The sequence below is a fragment of the Cherax quadricarinatus genome, chromosome 13 (assembly GCF_038502225.1).
Source record: "Cherax quadricarinatus isolate ZL_2023a chromosome 13, ASM3850222v1, whole genome shotgun sequence".
In the NCBI taxonomy this organism is placed as follows: Eukaryota; Metazoa; Arthropoda; class Malacostraca; order Decapoda; family Parastacidae; genus Cherax; species Cherax quadricarinatus.
Window position 1 is genome coordinate 41645880 of NC_091304.1, and position 20871 is coordinate 41666750.

Here is a 20871-nt window from a genome sequence, read left to right on the forward strand (position 1 = left end):
ACCTCTTAACATAACGATAAACAGATCACCTATCACAAAGCTAACAGAGGGAAAATTCTTAGGAATCCACCTCGATAATAGACTCAAATTTCATACACATATACAACAAATTTCTAAGAAAATTTCCAAGACTGTAGGCATACTATCAAAGATACGGTACTATGTTCCACAGTCAGCCCTCCTGGCCCTTTATCACTCTCTTATTTACCCCTATCTCACCTATGGAATTTGTGCATGGGGCTCAGCAACAATTAACCATCTCAGACCACTAATTACCCAACGAAAGGCTGCAGTTAGAATGATAACAAATTCTCACTACAGGCAACACACTCCACCAATATTCAAAACACTCGACCTACTCACCATACAAAACATCCATACTTATTATTGCACCTATTACATACATAGAACACTTAACTCTGATATTAACCCTCCCCTCAAACATCTCCTTGCCAACCTCAACAGAACACATGACCATAACACAAGGCACAGATCACTCTTTGATGTTCCTCGTGTCCATCTCACGCTATGCAAAAACTCAATGCACATAAAAGGCCCTAAAATCTGGAATTCATTACCTGTAAATATAAAAGAAACACTACCTGTTTATAAACTCAAGTCTCTTCTCAAAGTTCACTTACTCACTCAAAACCAAATAAATACTGAATAACTGAACCTTATAAATTGTATATCCAAAATGTTACTCACAATTATATCACATAAATGTTAAACCTAGGACCCAATCTAACTTTGTTATTTTTTAAATACACTACCTAACAGAATACTCCATTCTACTGAATGAACAGCAATGCATGCAACCATATGACCTGTCTTTGTAATACTCATTTGTGCTTTATAGTTATCTGTTTACAATAATGTCTTATCACTGATTTCATCATTGCTTAGTTAATCTTAAGTTAATTTTAAGCCAGCCCGTAATGCTATGCATATAAGTGGCTTTGGCATGCTGCTCTTACCTGTATTTTTTTTGTACCTCTGTATGTATGCTAAAATTTCTAAATAAAATAATAAAATAAAATAAATAAGTACTGACCCTAATTTTTTTTTTATTCTAAAAACACTTAAAAAATATGCTCTTTTTTTTCTATAAAAAAAAATTTTTTTTTCATAATATTTGGGCGCTGCGCAAGTGAACGTATACATACATTGGACTGTTTAAGGGTTAAGGCCTCCGGTATTTCACCTAGATCTAAGCTCTTTCTCCAAAGATTACTGAGGGCTCATGCTAGTGGTACTTTGCACTTCTTTATAAATAGAGCATTCCATGAATCTGGTCCTGGTGCTGAGTGAGTGGGCACGTTTTCCATTTCTTTTTCGAAATCTATGGGATTTGTACTAATGTCAGTTAGTTGGTCTGTGCGGCCTTCTTCTGGAGTGAAAAATATTTATGTATTTTCTACCCTGCTGTCATTTAGTGGGTTGCTGAACACCGACTCATACTGTTCTTTTAGGATTTCACTCATTTCCTGTTCGTCGTCAGTATACGAGTCTCCTCTCAGTAGTGGTCCAGTTCTACAGGTAGTTCTTAGCTTCGATTTTGCGTAGGAATAGAAATATTTTGGGTTCCTAGTCAAATACCAGTAACTTAACTAGAAATTTATTACTTTCGTATGCCTTCGCTCTGTCTGTAGCTATTCACGACCCTTGTGGGTTTAGTGCTTCTTATTTATTATGATTATAATAATAACAACATGTAATAATAATAACTTGTGATAATAATAATTTGTAATAATAATTTGTCAGAGCATGATTCCTTCTAAAAACTGCATGAGAATGGAAGTGTTGATCTTTATTTATTCTACTGTGCCACTGTGGAGACAACTTGTACACAGTGTAAGGTGTTTATATGAATGTTTACGAACCATAACCAGATGCTTCATCCATTTGTTTACATAGTAGATGGGGTGGCCAGGCGGGCTTCCCTAAACAAACAACAAACAAACAAAGTTTATTTCTTTGCAAGGTTACATTGCGATTATGAAATTACAAAGAGAGCCACTATCATGCCTAGGCATTATGGGCAGACTTAAATTAATGGCTTACATACTACTTAATACTAAAGAAATTGGTCATAGTTTGTTTAAGTTATACATCTTCTCTGTTTATAGCAGACAGTAGTTTTACTCTATTTACAATAGTTTAAATAATGAATATTGAAATCAAATCATGGGAATATAACACTGTGAGTTGTTGAAAATAGTTAACAGTATGAGAATGCTACAATTGGGTGTAAGGCAGTATTGTTTTGGTTAGGTATTTATACTACAAAGTAGGATTAATAATGTATGAACTTTGGGCATCTAGATTTGAAGTTTTAAGATTTGGATAATATTTGTTTAAGTTAAATATTGAGTATTGAGTATTTAGTTTAGGGTGAGTGGGTGGTTTTTGAAAAGAGCCTTAAACTGGTGTTCAGACCTGGTTACTTTAGTATTTACTGATAATGAATTCCAAATTTTGGGGACCTTTATGTGTATAGAGTTTTTACACAGTGAGATATGGACATGGGGTACATCAAAACGAGATCTGTCTTGTGTTGTGGTCATGTGTCCTGTTTAGGTTGGTCAGGAGAAGTTTGAGTGGAGGGTTTATGTTTGAGTGTAGCATTTATGTTTGAGTGTAGTGTTCTATGTATGTAGTAGGCACATAAATAAGTATGGATGTTCTTCATGGTGAGCAGTTTTAGACTTTTGAATATTGGTGGAGTATGTTGTTGGGGGTGGGAATTTGTTATTCTGACTGCCGCCTTTTGCTGGGTTATTAGTGATCCCCATGCACAAATTCCATATGTGATATAAAGGTAGATGAGTGAATGATCCAGTGAAAGGAGAGCTGATTGTGGAACATAGTACCGTATCTCTGATAGTATACCCACTGTCTTAGAGATTTTCTTAGAAATTTGTTGTATGTGTGTCTGGAATTTGAAGCTACTGTCAAGGTGGATTCCTAGAAATTTTCCCTCTGTGTGTCTTGTGATGGGTGATCCATTTAGCGTTATGTTAAGTGCAACATTTGCAGCTCTGTTTCCAAACTGAATGAAATAGGTTTTGTCAGTATTAAGGGTAAGCTTATTTGTCATCATCCAGGTAGATATTTTCTGTAATTCAGCATTAACAGTGTTAGCCAGTATGACTGGGTTTGGGTGAGGGAAGACATATGTTATGTTGCCTGCAAATAACATGGGTTTGAGTAGCTATGATGCATTTGGTAGGTCAATGAGGTAAATAAGAGAGAGGAGTGGACCAAGGACACTTCCTTGTGGGACACCGACTGTGCTTGGTTGAGTGGAAGAGTTTACTCCATTTGTGTACACATATTAGCTTCTGTTACTAAGGTATGATTTTAGGTAGTTGAGGGAGTGCCCTCGTATACCACAGTGTGTTAATTTAATGTGCAGCAAATTATGGTCATCTGTATCAAAAGCTTTACGTAAATCAATGATGTTCCCAGTGGGACTTCTTTCTTCTCGAGAGTGGTATATATTAGTTCTAGCATGTGTATAATAGCATCATTTGTGCTTTTATTAGTCCTGAATCCAAACTGACAGGGGTTTATTATGTTGTATGAGATGAGGTAGGAATGGATCTCTCTATGAATTAATTTTTCAAAGATTTTAGAGAGCAGAGGTAGATTAGATATTGGTCTATAGTTATTCAAGTCAGTTTGATCACCTTTGTGGATCAGGGTGACCCTCGCTATTCTGAGAATTGCTGGGAAGGTGGAGGATTTGATGGATTTGTTAAAGAGTATTGCAATAATTGGTGACAGTACTTGAGATGCTTTTTTGTACATAAAAGGTGGTAAGTTATTTATGTCCCCTGCCTTGTTTTTAAGGGTGCTGATGATGAGTGAGACTTCTGTTGGGTTGGGTGGCACTAGGAATAGTGTATTTGGGTAGGTACCCGTGAGGTAGTCTGATGAACGGGTGTTTGAGCATGGGATTTTGCTCGCTAGATTCTTTCCTATGGTGGAGAAGAAAACATTGAGTCTGCTGTTTCAGTTGGTGGGAGTAGGGATTTGCCTGATTTTGTTAATTTGATTGTTTTGTTTTTGGATATCTTTTTAGTTCCAAGAATTTTGGATAGGGTTTTCCAGGTCTTTTTCATATCACCTTTTATGTTATATAATCTGTTTGCATAATACAATTTTTTTGAACTTCTTATCAGGCTGGCAAGGATAGATGAATAACCTACCCTACCTCCCACATGACTTTCTACAAACATTAAATACTTTTCACTTCTCACCCTACATTAAGACCATTGACTCTTTCAGGGTTTGTGCTGTACTAGTACGGCTTGCACGCCAGGGTTGGTACCATACTAGTACGCATAAATTCTAACGCCTTCTAATCTAGCGAGAGAAAGCTGGTAGGCTTACAGATGAAAGAATGGGTCTATGTGGTCAGTGTGCACAGTATAAAAAAAATCCTGCAGCACACAGTGCATAATGAGAAAAAAAAAACTCCGACCATGTTTTTGGTTTAAAACAGCGATTTTGCAGTGTATTTTCGTATACTATTTATGATTGTATTCTAGTTTTCCTGGTCTCAGTCTATAGAATGAAAGACATATTATGGAAATTGAGATGACTTTTATTGGTTTCACAATGAAAAGTACCTTGAATTTGAGCTCAAAGTTGCAGAAATGTTTGATTTTTTACTAAAGTTCAAAAGAAAATAAATCAAGCCATGCGTCCAATACACGTCAACTGGTGAGTCTAATATTCTTTCACAAGTGCGCTGATATTATTTATACCATTTCTGCACTAATGCAGTAGTCTGCATAACAGTAAATCTTCTATTTTTTGTGAGAAAAAAATTCAAAGTGGAAAGCAAAAGAAATGTAACAGAGGCCTGGGGATGTGACTAATGAACAGAGGAAATGTTATTTTAGTGCCAGGAATGTCTGTCTTGTTTATTCTGGACCCTATTTCAAAATTGGTATCTTTTGAAATTTGTGTGAAATTGGCGAAATTGCCAATTTCGGACTACTTTATTGGATAGTTTAAATTCGTAGATGGGTGGTTTCTTGTACTCATTCGATAGAAAAAATGAAGTTCTAGAGAAATAGCTATGGTTTTTGTTGACTGGTACATTGGAATTGGCAGAAAATAGGGCTCAAAGTGGGCAAAATCGCCGATGCGTAAACATCGTCGAGACTGCTACTTTTGCGAGAGCATAATTCCGTAGGTTTTCCATCAAATTTCATACTTTTGGTGTCATTATGATTGGGATAAGATTCTCTATCATTTCATAAGAAAAATTTCCGACCCTGAGAAGAAGAAGAAGTTTAGGAGAGGGCCTGCTGACCCTGAAAGGGTTAAGACTACAGATATTTTAAGGTAAGTAATGAGTGTACTGTATATGCATTTTATCACTCTATGGTGCTTTAACTCTTAAACTGTCCAAACGTTGATCTACGTTTGCACGCGTAGCGCTCCGAACGAGATCTACTTTTTTTTTACATAATGTAAAATCAAACCTAGATTTACGTTTGGACAGTTTAAGGGTTAAGTGTCGTCATAGTATACAGTGGACCCCCGACTTACGATGACCTTAACCTACGATAAAACTGACCTACGATGCTTGTCAGTGTAAAAATTTGACCCCGACCTGTGGTAAAAAACTCGACTTACATCATTAGTCCCGTACGTCCCATCTGTGTCCAGCATCTGGCTGGCCTGAGTGTGCCTCAGCAGGCCTGCCTTCAGTTAGTGTGCCAATGTTTACAAGCCAGTGCAGTCACTCCCACACATACATTTGGAATATTTTGCATTATTCCATTGTTTTTAGTGCTTGTAACTGCTAAATAAACCACCATGGGCCCCAAGAAAGCTTCTAGTGCCAACCCTGTGGTAAAAATGGTGAAAATTACTATTGAAATGAAGAAAGAGATAATAAGTTTGAAAGTGGAGTGTGTGCCTCTGAGCTGGCCAGGTTGTACAACAAACCCCAGTCAACCATTGCTACTATCCTAGCCAACAAAAAGGCAATCAAGGAAGCTGTTGTTGCCAAAGGTGCAAGTACACCTACCATCCGACTTACGACCTGCTCGACTTACGACCACTCGACTTACGACCGTGTTTTTTATGCCAAATTTCTGGGAAATAAACAACTATTTGTGTTGTACACAGTGTTTATCCTAAACCTTACAGTATAAAATACAGTACTAACAGCATAAAAAGTAAAGTAAAACATGAAATACCAAAATAAAACAATAAAATAAAGTCATAATAAAAATGTTTTGTTGATATTCAGTAGTAAAGTTCGACTTACGACCATTTCGACTTATGACTGGTTTCTCGGAACCGAACTCGGTCAAAAGTCGGATGGTAGGTGTATCTTTACGAAACACTGATCGCAAGTACTTGAAGATGTTGAGAGACACTTATTGGTGTAGATAAACAAAAAACAAATATCAGGAGATAGCATCTCTCAAGCGATCATATGTGAAAAGGCAAGGCAGTTGCATGACGATTTAACCCTTTGAGGGTCGACAGGTCCTCTCCGAGACTCGTTCTCAGGTTCGGCCAAATTAAAAAAAAAAAAATCTTATGAAAAGATAATCTTTTCCCGATCATAATGACACCAAAAGTATGAAATTTGATGGAAAACTTATGGAATTATGCTCTCGTGAAGTTAGCGGTCTCGGCGATGTTTACACATCAGCGATTTTGCCCACTTTGAGCCCCATTTTCAGCCAATTCCACTGTACTAGTCGACAAAAAACGTGAATATTTCGCTAGAACTCCATTTTTTCTATCGAATGAGTGCAAGAAACCACCCATTTACCAATTTCAACTATCCAGTACAGTGGCCAGAATTTAGCAATATTGCCAATTTCACACAAATTTCAAAAGATGCCAATTTCCGAATAGGGTCCAGAATAAACAAGAAAGACATTCCTGGTACTAAAATGACATTTCCTCTGTTCATTAGTCACGTCTCAAGGCCCCTCTTACATTCTTTTGCTTTCCACTTTGAATTTTTATTCTCACAAAAAATAGAAGATTTACTGTTATGCAGACTACTGCATTAGTGTAAAAAATGGTATAAATAATATTGGCGTACTTGCAAAAGAATATTAGACTCACCAGTTGACGTGTATTGAACGCTTGGCATGATTTGTTTACTTTTGAACTTTGGTAAAAATCGAACATTTCTGCTACTTTGAGCTCAATTTCAAGGTACTTTTCATTGTAAAACCAGTCAAAATCATCTCAATTTCTGTAATATGTCTTCCATTCTATAAAATGAGACCAAGAAAACTAGAATACAACAATAAATACCATACGAAAATACAGTGCAAAGTTGCTGTTTTATTCCCAAAAAACAGTCAGTTTTTTTTTTCTCATTATGCACTGTGTGCTGCAGGAATTTTTTTATACTGTGCACTCTGACCACATAGACCCATTCTTTCATATGTAGGCCTACCAGCTTTCTCCCACTAGATTTGAGGGCGCTAGAATTTAGGTGTACTAGTACGTCAAAAACCCTGGGTCATAAGCCGTACTAGTACGGCCGAAGCCCCCAAAGGGTTAATAAACAATGCCTGCAACTAGTGGTGATGTGAGTGAATTTAAGGCCAGCTAAGGTTGGTTTGAGAAATTTAAGAATTGTAGTGGCATACATAGTGTGATAAGGCATGGTGAGGCTGCCAGTTTGGACCATAAAGTGGCTGAAAAATATGTGCAGAAATTCCAGGGGTACATAGAGGCTGAAGAATTGAAACCCCAACAAGTGTTTAATTGTGACGAAACAGGCCTGCTTTGGAAGAAAATGCCAAACAGGACCTACGTTACACAGGAAGAAAAAACACTGCCAGGACACAAGCCTATGAAACACAGGCTAACCTTAATGTTGTGTAGTAATTCTAGTGGTGATTGCAGAATGAAACCTCTACTTGTGTATCATTCTGAAACTCCCAGAGTGTTCAGGAAAAACAATGTCGTCAAGGCTAATTTGTGTGTGATGTGGAGGGCAAACAGTAAGGCATGGGTCACTATGGACTTTTTCTGTGACTGGTTTTACCATGTGTTTGCCCCCACTGTGAAAAATTACCTCCTGGAAAATAAATTGGAGATAAAGTGCCTCCTGGCAGAGTGAATTTCAGGGGACTTGAGTTTTATCAAAGTCAAGTTCTTGCCTCCTAATGCCACTCCTCTCCACCAGCCCATGGACCAGCAGGTCATTTCAAATTTCAACAAACTGTACACCAAAGCAATGTTTCAAAAGTGCTTTGAAGTGACCTCAGACATTCGACTGACCCTAAGAGAGTCTTGGAAAGATCACTTTAGTATCCTCAATGGTGTAAACCTTATAGGTAAGGCTTGGGAGGGAGTGACTAAGAGGACCTTGAACTCTGCTTGGAGGAAACTGTGGCCAGAATGTGTAGAAGAGAGGGATTTTGAAGGGTTTGGGGCTAACCCTGAGGAACCTATGCCAGTTGTGGAATCTTTTGTGGCACTGGGGAAGTCCATGGGGTTGGAGATTAGTGAGGAGGATGTGGAAGAGCTGATGGAGGACAATGATGAACTAACGACTGATGAGCTGCAAGAGCATCTGCAACAGCAAGAGGCCACAACTGAGGAAATTGCTTCAGAGGAGGGGAGAGAGAGATGGAGGAAGTTGCCTTCTTCATAGATTAAGGAAATGTGTGCAAAGTGGGTTGAACTGCAAACCTTTATGGAAGAAAATCACCCTGACACAGCTATTGCAAGCTGTGCTGGTGACTTTGACAATGACAATGTTGTGAACCACTTTAGGAAAATCTTAACCCTTTGAGGGTCGGTCACCTACAAGTACGTCATTGCAGCCAGGGTCGGTCACATACTTGTACGCCTAAATTCTAGCACCTTCAAATCTGGTGGAAGAAAGCTGGTAGGCCTACATATGAAAGAATGGGTCTGTGTGGTCAGTGTGCACAGTGTAAAAAAAAATCCTGAAGCACGCTGCGCATGAGAAAAAAAAACTTCAACTGTGTTTTTGGTTTAAAACAGCAACTTTCTAGTGAATTTTCATATGGTATTTATGGTTGTATTTTCGTTTCCTTGGTCTCATTTGATAAAATGGAAGATATATTACAGAATTAGAGATGATTTTGATTGGTCTCATGATGTACCTTGAAATTGAGCTCAAAGTAGTGAAAATTATTGATTTTTGCCGATATTCAAGAGTAAACAAATCAAGCCACGCGTCCAATACACTTCAATTGGTGAGTCTAATATTCTCTCATAAGTGCGCTGATATCATTTATACCGTTTTTACAATGATGCGGTAGTATACATAACATAAAACTTTCTATTTTCTGTGAGAATAAAAATTCAAAATGGAAAGCAAAAGTAATGTAAAAGGGGCCTAGAAATGTGACTAATGAACAGATAAAATGTTATTTTAGTGCCATGAATGTCTGTCTTGTTTATTTTGAACCCTATTTTGAAATTGGCATCTTTTGAAATTTGTGTGAAATTGCCCAAATTGCCAATTCTGATCACTTTATTGGGTAATTGAAATCGGTAAATGGGCGGATTCTTGTACTACTCAGTCGTTAGAACAAATGGAGTTCTAGGGAAATAGCTATGATTTTAGTGAACTACAACATTGGAATTGTCCAAAAAATAGGGCCCAAAGTGGGCGAAATTGCCAACTTTGAGACCGCTAACTTCGCAAGAGCACAATTCCATAAGTTTTTCATCAAATTTCATACTTTTGGTGTCATTATGATTGGAAAAAGATTCTCTGTCATTTCACCAGAAAAAATAATTTTTTTTTTTTTTTCGAAAAATTTTCGACCCTAAGAACGAGTTTGGGAGAGGGCCTCTCGACACTCAAAGGGTTAAAGGAATGTGAGGTACAGAGCTCTATGGGCAGATTTTGGGTGCGACAGAAATCCAGTGACTCAAGTTGTTCCCAGTGACATTAAAAGAAGAAGGGAAGTAACCCCGGAAAAGGACTTGCTACCTAAAGTCCTTATTTTTTTTTTTTTTTTTATTATCACACTGGCCGATTCCCACCAAGGCAGGGTGGCCCGAAAAAGAAAAACTTTCACCATCATTCACTCCATCACTGTCTTGCCAGAAGGGTGCTTTACACTACAGTCCTTATGGAAGGGAATTCCCCTTCCAAAAAATAACACCTCCATCATCTCCCCTCTTCCCATCCCATCACTCATCACCACATCTGCAATAAAGGTAAGTGTCATTTATTCTTCATTACACAATATTATATATTGCACATGTATCCTTCTTTTTGTGTAGGAAAATGTATATTTCATGTGGTAAAATTTTTTTTTTTTTCATACTTTGGAGTGTCTGGAACGGATTAATTTGATTTCCATTATTTCTTATGGGGAAAATTAATTCGCCTTACAATAATTTCGTCTTATGATGTGCTCTCAGGAACAGACTAATATCGCAAGTCGGGGGTCCACTGTATTATGTGTGGGTGGGGTGGCCAGGAGGGCTACACACCTGACTTGTTACAGTAAATACTACTCATCTTTTGCCCTACAAATATTTTGAGGTAAATAATGAGTGTACTGTGTGTATATTTTACTTTTTATTGTTTTTTAATGCCTAGTTCAATGCTAACTTAATATATGTTTGTGTAAACTTGTTAACTGGCATTTATATGCATTTATAAGTGGAAAAAATGGAGTTCTGCTTTCTGGTGGTAGCCTGGAACCTAACTTGCCATATAAATGGGGCCCTACTGTATTTAGGTACAGGTACACACAAGTATAATTAGCAGAGTACTTATAAAATATGTAATAATTTTAAAACACTTGAAATTTTAGAAAGTTTCCAGACATAATAGAGAGATGTGCTCACGGAGAATGTAAGCAAACCGGGTGGGGTGTGCCATATTTGAAAGACTGCTCTCTGTATAGCAAGTTTTGGTCATAATTTGAAATCACTATTAGTGGAATGCTGTATGGCGAAATGCCGTAAAGCGGGGCCCTACCGTACATATATATTTTTTTATATTGTCAACCCCAAATGCCCTATTCTGCTTACCCCTACTTTTTTTTTATTATAAAGTAATTGTAGTTTTCTTGTATGTTTTTTGGTAATTAACTATATTAATTAATTGTACAGTGGAACCCTGGTTTTTGCACGCTCCAGTTATTGGACTTAGCAGTTTTCAGACCATTGTTTGTGTGAAATTTGGCTCTGGAAATCGGACTTTGCTCCGATTATCAGACGTACTCAGTCTGCCTCTGTCACTGGTTGAATGAGCATTACTTCATGCATTCCAAAACATTTCATAATAATTCCCTGTTTTTGGTGCTTGTTTTTTAACCCGTAAATGGTCCAAACGTATATACACCTACCATCCGACTTACGACCGAGTTTGGTTCCGAGAAACTGGTCGTAAGTCGAAATGGTCGTAAGTCGAACTTTACTATTGAATATACCTGGAGGTTACCTGGAGGTTATTCCGGGGATCAACGCCCCCACGGCCCGGTCCATGACCAGGCCTCCCGATGGATCAGGGCCTGATCAACTAGGCTGTTACTGCTGGCCGCACGCAGTCCGACGTACGAGCCACAGCCCGGCTGATCCGGCACTGACTTTAGGTATCTGTCCAGCTCTCTCTTGAAGGCAGCCAGGGGTTTATTGGCAATTCCCCTAATGCTTGATGGGAGGCTGTTGAACAGTTTTGGGCCCCAGACACTTATGGTGTTTTCTCTTAGTGTACCAATGGCGCCCCTACTTTTTATTGGCGGCATTTTGCATCGCCTGCCCAGTCTTTTACTTTCGTAGGGAGTGATTTCTGTGATTTGGGACCATTCCTTCCAAGATTTTCCAAGTGTAGATTATGATATATCTCTCCCTCCTGCGTTCCAACGAGTACAAGTCAAGTGCTTCCAAGCGTTCCCAGTAGTTAAGGTGCTTGACAGAACTTATACGTGCAGTAAAGGATCTCTGTACACTCTCTAGATCTGCGATTTCACCTGCTTTGTATGGAGATGTTAATGTACAGCAGTATTCCAGCCTAGAGAGAACAAGTGATTTGAAAAGGATCATCATGGGCTTGGCATCTCTCGTTTTGAAAGTTCTCATTATCCATCCTATCATTTTCTTTGCACGTGCGATCGTGGCACTGTTGTGATCCTTGAAAGTGAGATCCTCAGACATTACTACTCCCAGGTCCCTTACATTATTTTTCCGCTCTATTGTATGGCCGGAGTCAGTAGTATACTCTGTTCTAGTTATTATCTCCTCCAGTTTTCCATAACGGAGTAGTTGGAATTTGTCCTCATTGAACATCATATTGTTTACCGTTGCCCACTGGAAAACTTTGTTTATATCTTCTTGGAGGTTAACCGCGTCCTCAGCAGATGACACCCTCATGCAGATCCTAGTATCATCCGCAAACGATGATACGGTGCTGTGGTGTATATCTCTGTTTATGTCTGATATGAGGATAAGGAATAAGATGGGGGCGAGTACTGTGCCTTGTGGAACAGAGCTCTTCACTATGGCAGCCTCCGATTTAACTCTGTTGACCACTACTCTTTGTGTTCGATTTGTTAGGAAGTTGAAGATCCATCTCCCCACTTTCCCATTTTTGTAATGACTTTATTTTATTGTTTTATTTTGGTATTTCATGTTTTACTTTACTTTTTATGCTGTAAGTACTGTATTTTATACTGTAAGGTTTAGGATAAACACTGTGTACAACACAAATAGTTGTTTATTTCCCAGAAATTTGGCATAAAAAACACGGTCGTAAGTCGAGTGGTCGTAAGTCGAGCAGGTCGTAAGTCGGATGGTAGGTGTATACGTTTTTTCAACATTTGAAAGTATGTAAAAAAAGTAGATCTTCTTTTTGTTTTTTTTACATTTGAAAATGTGTAAAAAAACTTTGATCTACTTTTTTTTTGTTACATTTTAAAATATGTAAAAAAAAACGTAGATCTACTTTTGTAGCGCTACACATGTGAATGTAGATCTGCTTGGATCATTTACGGGTTAATTGTGACTGCACAATAAGCCATTTTCAGTTTTTGATAACACTTGTGTTTTCCATAGTTTACACTTGCATTGTCAGCAGAGTATCCATAGACTTTATTCAGATCTAGACCTGATGTCTCTAGTTTAGAGAGTAGCTGATTTGTTATGGCCTCTGTTAATTCATTGGTGTCATTGTAAAAGTCAAATAACACAGTGCACTTCCTTCTCAAAATGAGAAGTATCAGTTGCTATTGAAAAGGGCAAACCATGTTCTTTGATGTACTCCACTTGTGTTGGTACAGAATACGGTGCTAGAATATTTTCACACAGAGCTTTTGTTGTAGTTTTTCCACATGTTACACCCTTCACTATCAGTGAGTCACTATATTTCTTTGTCAACTTTTACTCCACAGTCAACACTTCTGTATGACTGATAATGCTTTGCAGCATGATACACCTTACACAGTTCTGCAGTCGTTATTTCGTCATCTTGAGATGATTGAGTTGGGGAGAAAAATGATAACATTGATGATGTATTGGCACTATGAATGTTAACTTTGTTTATCTGTGGCAGCATGCTGTTCAACTGCATTTTTTCCCATGCTTCTAATATTCACATTACAACGGCATAGTGTACAAAATGCATGAATCACATTTTTTTGCTTTTAGCAATAAATCCAGATCTTTGGCCCATCCATGGTTAAATGTAGTCTTTTGTTTTGGCATATCTTTAGGGGCTCTATTAACCCCTTCAGGGTCCAAGGCCCAAATCTGAAGTGGTGCCCCAGTGTCCAAGAATTTTCAAAAAAAAAAATTTGTTATTTTTTCTTATGAAATGGTAGAGTATCTTTTTGTGAAGGTAATAAAACAAAAAGTACGAAATTTGATGGAAAATTGACGAAATTATGCTCTCGCGAATTTTGATGTGTCAGCGATATTTACGAATCGGCGATTTTGCCGACTTTGACTCCCATTTTAGGCCAATTACATTATTCCAGTCAACCAAATTCTTAGCTATTTCACTAGTATTACTTCTATTCTATCGATTGAGCACAAGAAATCGCCAAGTCAACTGTTTCAACTACAAATTAAAGTGATCGGAAATTGTTAATTTGGCCAATTTAACACAGTTCAAAATATTCCAATTTCAAAATAGGGTCCAGAATAAACAATGTAGGTATTCCTGGAACTAAACTAACATTTCCTCTGTTCATTAGTTACGTTTTGAAGCTTTACATATAAATTCCATTTTGATTTTTTATTCACATAATGAATTTTTATTCACACCAAAAAATAGAAGATTTACTGTTATGCAATACTGTAATAATTGTATAAATATCATCACCATATTTGTGAATGCATATTAGACCCACCAGCTGGCGTGTATTAGACGTGTGAGGTCGTTTGTTTACTCTTGAATATTGGCAAAAATTTAACATTTCTGCTACTTTGAGCTCAGTTTCAAGCCATTTCCAGTGCTAAAACCAATCAAAATCATCGTTATTTCTGTAATATGTCTTCCATTCTATCAAATGAGACCAACAAATCGCAAATAAAACTATAAAAAACATACGAAAAAACACTGCAAAGTCGCTGTTTTAATCGAAAAATCATGATTTCAGTTTTTTTCTCTCATTATACACAGCGTGCTGCAGGATCTGTTTTATGTGGTGCACACATACCACATAGATGTATTCTCTCATATCTAGGCCCAAATGTACCACTCACAGTTTATCAGAGTGAGCTGAGCTCATGACGTAGATCTACGGTTTGGACCCTCAAAGGGTTAAAGCAAGAAATAAAATCAACCACTTCCCACTGTGGCCTGGCAGACTGACCATCTCAGGCTCTGACATGTACTTGATTGATAGCTTGACTTGTCTTGTACATATGCACTGCAGCCCCATGCATAGTGTTACCAATGGCAACTACATAAAATTATAATAAAAATGCATCAGTGGTTATTGTGGCTTTCAGTTCCCGCTGTTTTAGTATACAAATGTAATTTATGTAATTTTAAGACAGGCCCCAAAAAGAAGTCAAATTAATGTCCAGCTTGAGGTGGTGCATGATGGAGACCAGTGCTCAAAAGCAGGACTGTCCTGCCTAAAGCAGGATAAGATCACACCACAGTCCTGAACATAAGATCACATTAGTGCTGAACTTAAAATCATATCACAATCCTGGGTATATATTTAATGCCTGCATATCTACTCCATATTTGCAATGAGAACCTCAAGTGCTTCTTGAAGCTGTACATAATGAGAACCACAAGTGCTTCTTGAAGCTGTACATAATGAAAACCACAAGTGCTTCTTGAAGCTGTACATAATGAGACCCACAGGTGCTTCTTGAAGCTGTACATAATGAGAACCACAAGTGCTTCTTGAAGCTGTACATAATGAGAACCACAAGTGCTTCTTGAAGCTGTACATAATGAGAACCACAAGTGCTTCTTGAAGCTGTACATAATGAGAACCACAAGTGCTTCTTGAAGCTGTACATAATGAGAACCACAAGTGCTTCTTGAAGCTGTACATAATGAGAACCACAAGTGCTTCTTGAAGCTGTACATAATGAGAACCACAAGTGCTTCTTGAAGCTGTACATAATGAGAACCACAAGTGCTTCTTGAAGCTGTACATAATGAGAACCACAAGTGCTTCTTGAAGCTGTACATAATGAGAACCACAAGTGCTTCTTGAAGCTGTACATAATGAGAACCACAAGTGCTTCTTGAAGCTGTACATAATGAGAACCACAAGTGCTTCTTGAAGCTGTACATAATGAGAACCACAAGTGCTTCTTGAAGCTGTACATAATGAGAACCACAAGTGCTTCTTGAAGCTGTACATAATGAGAACCACAAGTGCTTCTTGAAGCTGTACATAATGAGAACCACAAGTGCTTCTTGAAGCTGTACATAATGAGAACCACAAGTGCTTCTTGAAGCTGTACATAATGAGAACCACAAGTGCTTCTTGAAGCTGTACATAATGAGAACCGCAAGTGCTTCTTGAAGCTGTACATAATGAGAACCACAAGTGCTTCTTGAAGCTGTACATAATGAGAACCACAAGTGCTTCTTGAAGCTGTACATAATGAGAACCACAAGTGCTTCTTGAAGCTGTACATAATGAGAACCACAAGTGCTTCTTGAAGCTGTACATAATGAGAACCACAAGTGCTTCTTGAAGCTGTACATAATGAGAACCACAAGTGCTTCTTGAAGCTGTACATAATGAGAACCACAAGTGCTTCTTGAAGCTGTACATAATGAGAACCGCAAGTGCTTCTTGAAGCTGTACATAATGAGAACCACAAGTGCTTCTTGAAGCTGTACATAATGAGAACCACAAGTGCTTCTTGAAGCTGTACATAATGAGAACCACAAGTGCTTCTTGAAGCTGTACATAATGAGAACCACAAGTGCTTCTTCAAGCTGTACATAATGAGAACCACAAGTGCTTCTTGAAGCTGTACATAATGAGAACCACAAGTGCTTCTTGAAGCTGTACATAATGAGAACCACAAGTGCTTCTTGAAGCTGTACATAATGAGAACCACAAGTGCTTCTTTAAGCTGTACATAATGAGAACCACAAGTGCTTCTTGAAGCTGTACATAATGAGAACCACAAGTGCTTCTTGAAGCTGTACATAATGAGAACCACAAGTGCTTCTTCAAGCTGTACATAATGAGAACCACAAGTGCTTCTTGAAGCTGTACATAATGAGAACCACAAGTGCTTCTTCAAGCTGTACATAATTATGCTCTAGCAATTTAGTCTCATTCCAAGAGTTTGAATCATCTACATATAAGAAGATATTTTTCATAATTTTACATTCAGCAGGCTCTTTTAATAATCAATACAGTAATCTGTTTTTTCTGACATGAATTTAAGAGTCTTTTTATTATGTAAGAAAAACATTGTTGAAACTTGTTTCATTTTTGCACTTAATGTTTTTGTACTATAGTATTGCAGTGAGCAAATTGATCATAAAATGATGCGCATGTCACTTCATCAGTCAGACAAGACATTATTGAGCATCATAGCAACTAGTTGGTGGACTGTATGAATGTAGCCTTTGCTATGGGCACCTCCATAAGCCTGCAGAGTATACCATACTAATGTGCTCTAAATATATACATTTGTTTTAAGGTTGGACATGCCTCATCATCTAAATATTGCTTCTTGTAATACAGTTTGCCGTGTTGTATCCTGCTAGCAGTTCATGTTGTGCCAAAGCAGTTATTCCCTGTGATTTTTATACAGTTTTTGAAGATAAATATTTTATTAAATATGCATGGGATTACAAGGCTAATTTTTTTCAGGGTTTGAACCCTCTCCTGCTGAGATTATTAGACTGTATGAGACCCTAGCAAGGGATGGAACTTTACCTATCGCTTGGAAGTGGGAGCTAGGAAGACGTTCACCAACACCATCTCAGAGTGATTCTGAAAGTGAAAAGGAAAAGGAAGCTGAGAAGTAGGTTTTATTTTTTTAATGTTCATTTTAGTGTAAAGTATAGGATTTCAATTGTTATGAAATTTCACAGTAATACAACTATAGTTTTCATCGTTATACACTGGTAGTTTGAAGACATGAATGAAGTACTTTATTCTGAGAGTGGTCACCCTTGAACTCTCTCTCCTCCTTCAGAGTTGACACTTCAGGATTTGATTTTGATGACGAACCTGCCAATTTGCGACTGACACCTCGTCGTACCCCAGGCAGTGCAGGACCAAAGGGCAGTGCAAAGAAGAAAACTACAAATTTTGAAAATATCCTTGCAAGTGTGAGAAGACAGAAAAAGCTTGAATTACGTGAAAAGAGCAAAAGCAGAAAAGAAAAAAGATAAAATAAATCATATAGGGTACATGATTAGGTATTTAATTTGTATTACAAGCTTTACACACTCGCTTGGTATTGGCAGTATGTTAATGTTAACATTGTGAGAAAAACAGTAGAGTAGTAACTGTAGGGATATTGAGATTATGGGCAATTGGATGGTAATATGCAGTGATAGGAATATTTGAAATGTGAGGCTAGAGGTGGTCACTAACAAATAGTGGTGGTTAGTGTATGAACATAATTTTGAACACAAGATGGTCAGTATTTGCATATAGTAAATGGAAAGGAACTGTCATTGTATAGATAATGGTAGTTATGAAAATGGGGGCCTCTGTATCATCTTCGTGTTTAGAAAAGGAAATACTGTACATCTATGGATATTAATCGTATGTATTTCGAGAGGGTGGTTAGTGTATGAGCAGGTCCTCATGGCTTGGTAGCATCCTCATCACACATACTGAGAGTCCAGGCTTGATCCCAGGCACGGGTGAAACGTTGGACATGTTTCCTTACACCTGCTGCCCCTGTTTACCTAGTAGTATGTACCTGGTTATTAGTTGACTGTTGTGGGTCACATTTTGGGGAACCAGATAAACTTAATTTGCCTGAAATGCTCTGCATAACCAGGGGCTTTCTGTATACTATAGTATGTCACTGACATCAACCAGATCTTGATCAGTTGTAGCATGTAGAAATGAAGATTTATTGATATTATCATTAGCTACATTTCAGCCTATAACCCATAGAATGCTCATTAGTTTTTCAGACTTTACTATGGTTTTTAAAATCCTAGAAATTAGTGTCTTAAATCCTCTGGAATTTTTTTTCTTTCTTTCTTTATTGTGGTGTTCTTATGTAAAATATCCTCAACAATTTTATGTCCTCTTACAGTGATGCACTTAAATTTTCACCTCCTGGTTTAATTATTACATATGGGGCAGTTTCTGTGTCTGATAATAAAAAATGTAGAAATATTGAGAATTAGCATACTGTGGACATGTGGGGAAAGTTGAGGAAAATAATCAGTCAATAAAAAATTCAGTTCAGTAGGTAATTGGAATTCAGTGATAGGTTAATGTGAATATGAAAAAAAAAAAAATTCAGCAAGGCACTTAACCCTTTCAGGGTCCGTGCCGTAGATCTACGGCTTTACGTTCAGGGTCCAAACTGTAGATCTACGCCATGAGCTCAGCTCACTCTGATAAGCTGTGAGTGGTAAATTTGGGCCTAGATATGAGATAATACATCTATGTGGTGTGTGTGCACCACATAAAACAAATCCTGCAGCACACATTGTATAATCAGAGGAAAAAAAACTGAGACCATGATTTTCGATTAAAACAGCAACTTTGCAGTGTTTTTTCGTATGTTTTTTTTATAGTTGTATTTGCGATTTGTTGGTCTCATTTGATAGAAATAGAGATGATTTTGGCACTGGAAATGGCTTGAAACTGAGCTCAAAGTAGCAGAAATGTTAAATTTTTGCCGATGTTCAAGAGTAAACAAACGATCTCACATGTCTAATACACACCAGCTGGTGGGTCTAATATATATTCACAAATGTGGTGATGATATTTATACAATTATTACAATATTGCATAACAGTAAATCTTCTATTTTTTGGTTTGAATAAAAATTCATTATGTGAATAAAAAATCGAAATGGAATTCATTTGTAAAGCCTGAAAACATGACTAATGAATAGAGGAAATGTTAGTTTAGTGCCAGGAATACCTACATTGTTTATTCTGGACCCTATTTTGAAATTGGAATATTTTGAACTTTGTGTTAAATTGGCCAAATTACCAATTTCCGATCACTTTATTTTGTAGTTGAAACAGTTGACTTGGCGATTTCTTGTGCTCAATCGATAGAATAGAAGTAATACTAGTGAAATAGCTAAGAATTTGGTCAACTGGAATAATGTAATTGGCCTAAAATGGGAGTCAAAGTCGGCAAAATCGCCAGTTCATAAATGTTGCTGTCACATCAAAATTCACGAGCATAATTTCGTAAATTTTCCATCAAATTTCATACTTTTTGTTTTATTACCTTCAGAAAAAGATTCTCTACCATTTCATAAGAAAAAATAAATTTTTTTTTTGAAAATTCTTGGACCCTTGTGCACACTTTGAAATTTGGCCCCTGGACCCTGAATGGGTTGATGCCTTAGTGTAAGTATAAGTCTTGAATATACATAAATTATAAAATATAAATGGATACTTATAAATTATAATTAAAGGAAAAAATTTAAGTTCAGATAACTTGAAATTCATTCAAGAAAATAACTAGATATCAGTGTTACATGGAACAATAGTTTCTTAAGTCTTCGTGTGTCTTTATCAACACTGTGAAATACTTATGTTGCATTCCTTCTATGACAGTTCAACCTTTAATGCAGACTTGATTTATGAACTGATTTGGTACATCAACCCGTGAGGTCAAGGTGTGGTCAGTCTACCATATTGATGAAATTAGTGGCCTTGATAAAATACTTGGAGAATATACAGTGGACCCCCGCATAACGATCACCTCCGAATGCGACCAATTATGTAAGTGTATTTATGTAAGTGCGTTTGTATGTGTATGTTTGGGGGTCTGAAATGGACTAATCTACTTCACAATATTCCTTATGGGAACAAATTCGGTCAGTACTGGCACCTGAACATACTTCTGGAGTGAAAAAATAACGTTAACCGGGGGTCCACTGTATATATATTAGCAAATCAGTCGGACCAGTTATAAGAGAATGTAGATACCAAATTGCTTACACACTAATAATAATATCTAATAAATCATTAAAAGGTGGTAAGGTGTCCATCATTCTACCTCATGGATACTTGCCTGAATACATTATTCCTAGCCCTACCCAACCCAACAAAAGTCTCACTCATCATCAACACCCTTAAAAGCAAGGCAGGGGACATAAATAACTTACCACCTTTTATGTACAAAAAAGCATCTCAAGTACTGCCACCAATTATTGCAACACTTTAACAAATCCATCGAATCCTCCACCTTCCCATCAATTCTCAAAATA

At 37.4% G+C, this 20871-nt stretch overlaps 1 protein-coding gene across 2 annotated transcripts in view; it reads left to right on the top strand.

Annotated features, from left to right (window-relative positions):
* Pa1 (PTIP associated 1) overlaps positions 1-20638 on the top strand; it is a 45235-nt gene extending 24597 nt beyond the window's left edge. For both annotated transcript variants that reach the window (XM_053776378.2, XM_053776379.2), the window contains 2 exons: positions 17313-17466; positions 17641-20638. In XM_053776378.2, the coding sequence (XP_053632353.1) occupies positions 17313-17466; positions 17641-17839 (353 nt within the window). In that variant the 3' untranslated portion in view covers positions 17840-20638. The remainder of the gene's footprint in view (positions 1-17312; positions 17467-17640) is intronic.
* Positions 20639-20871: the final 233 nt, after the last annotated feature.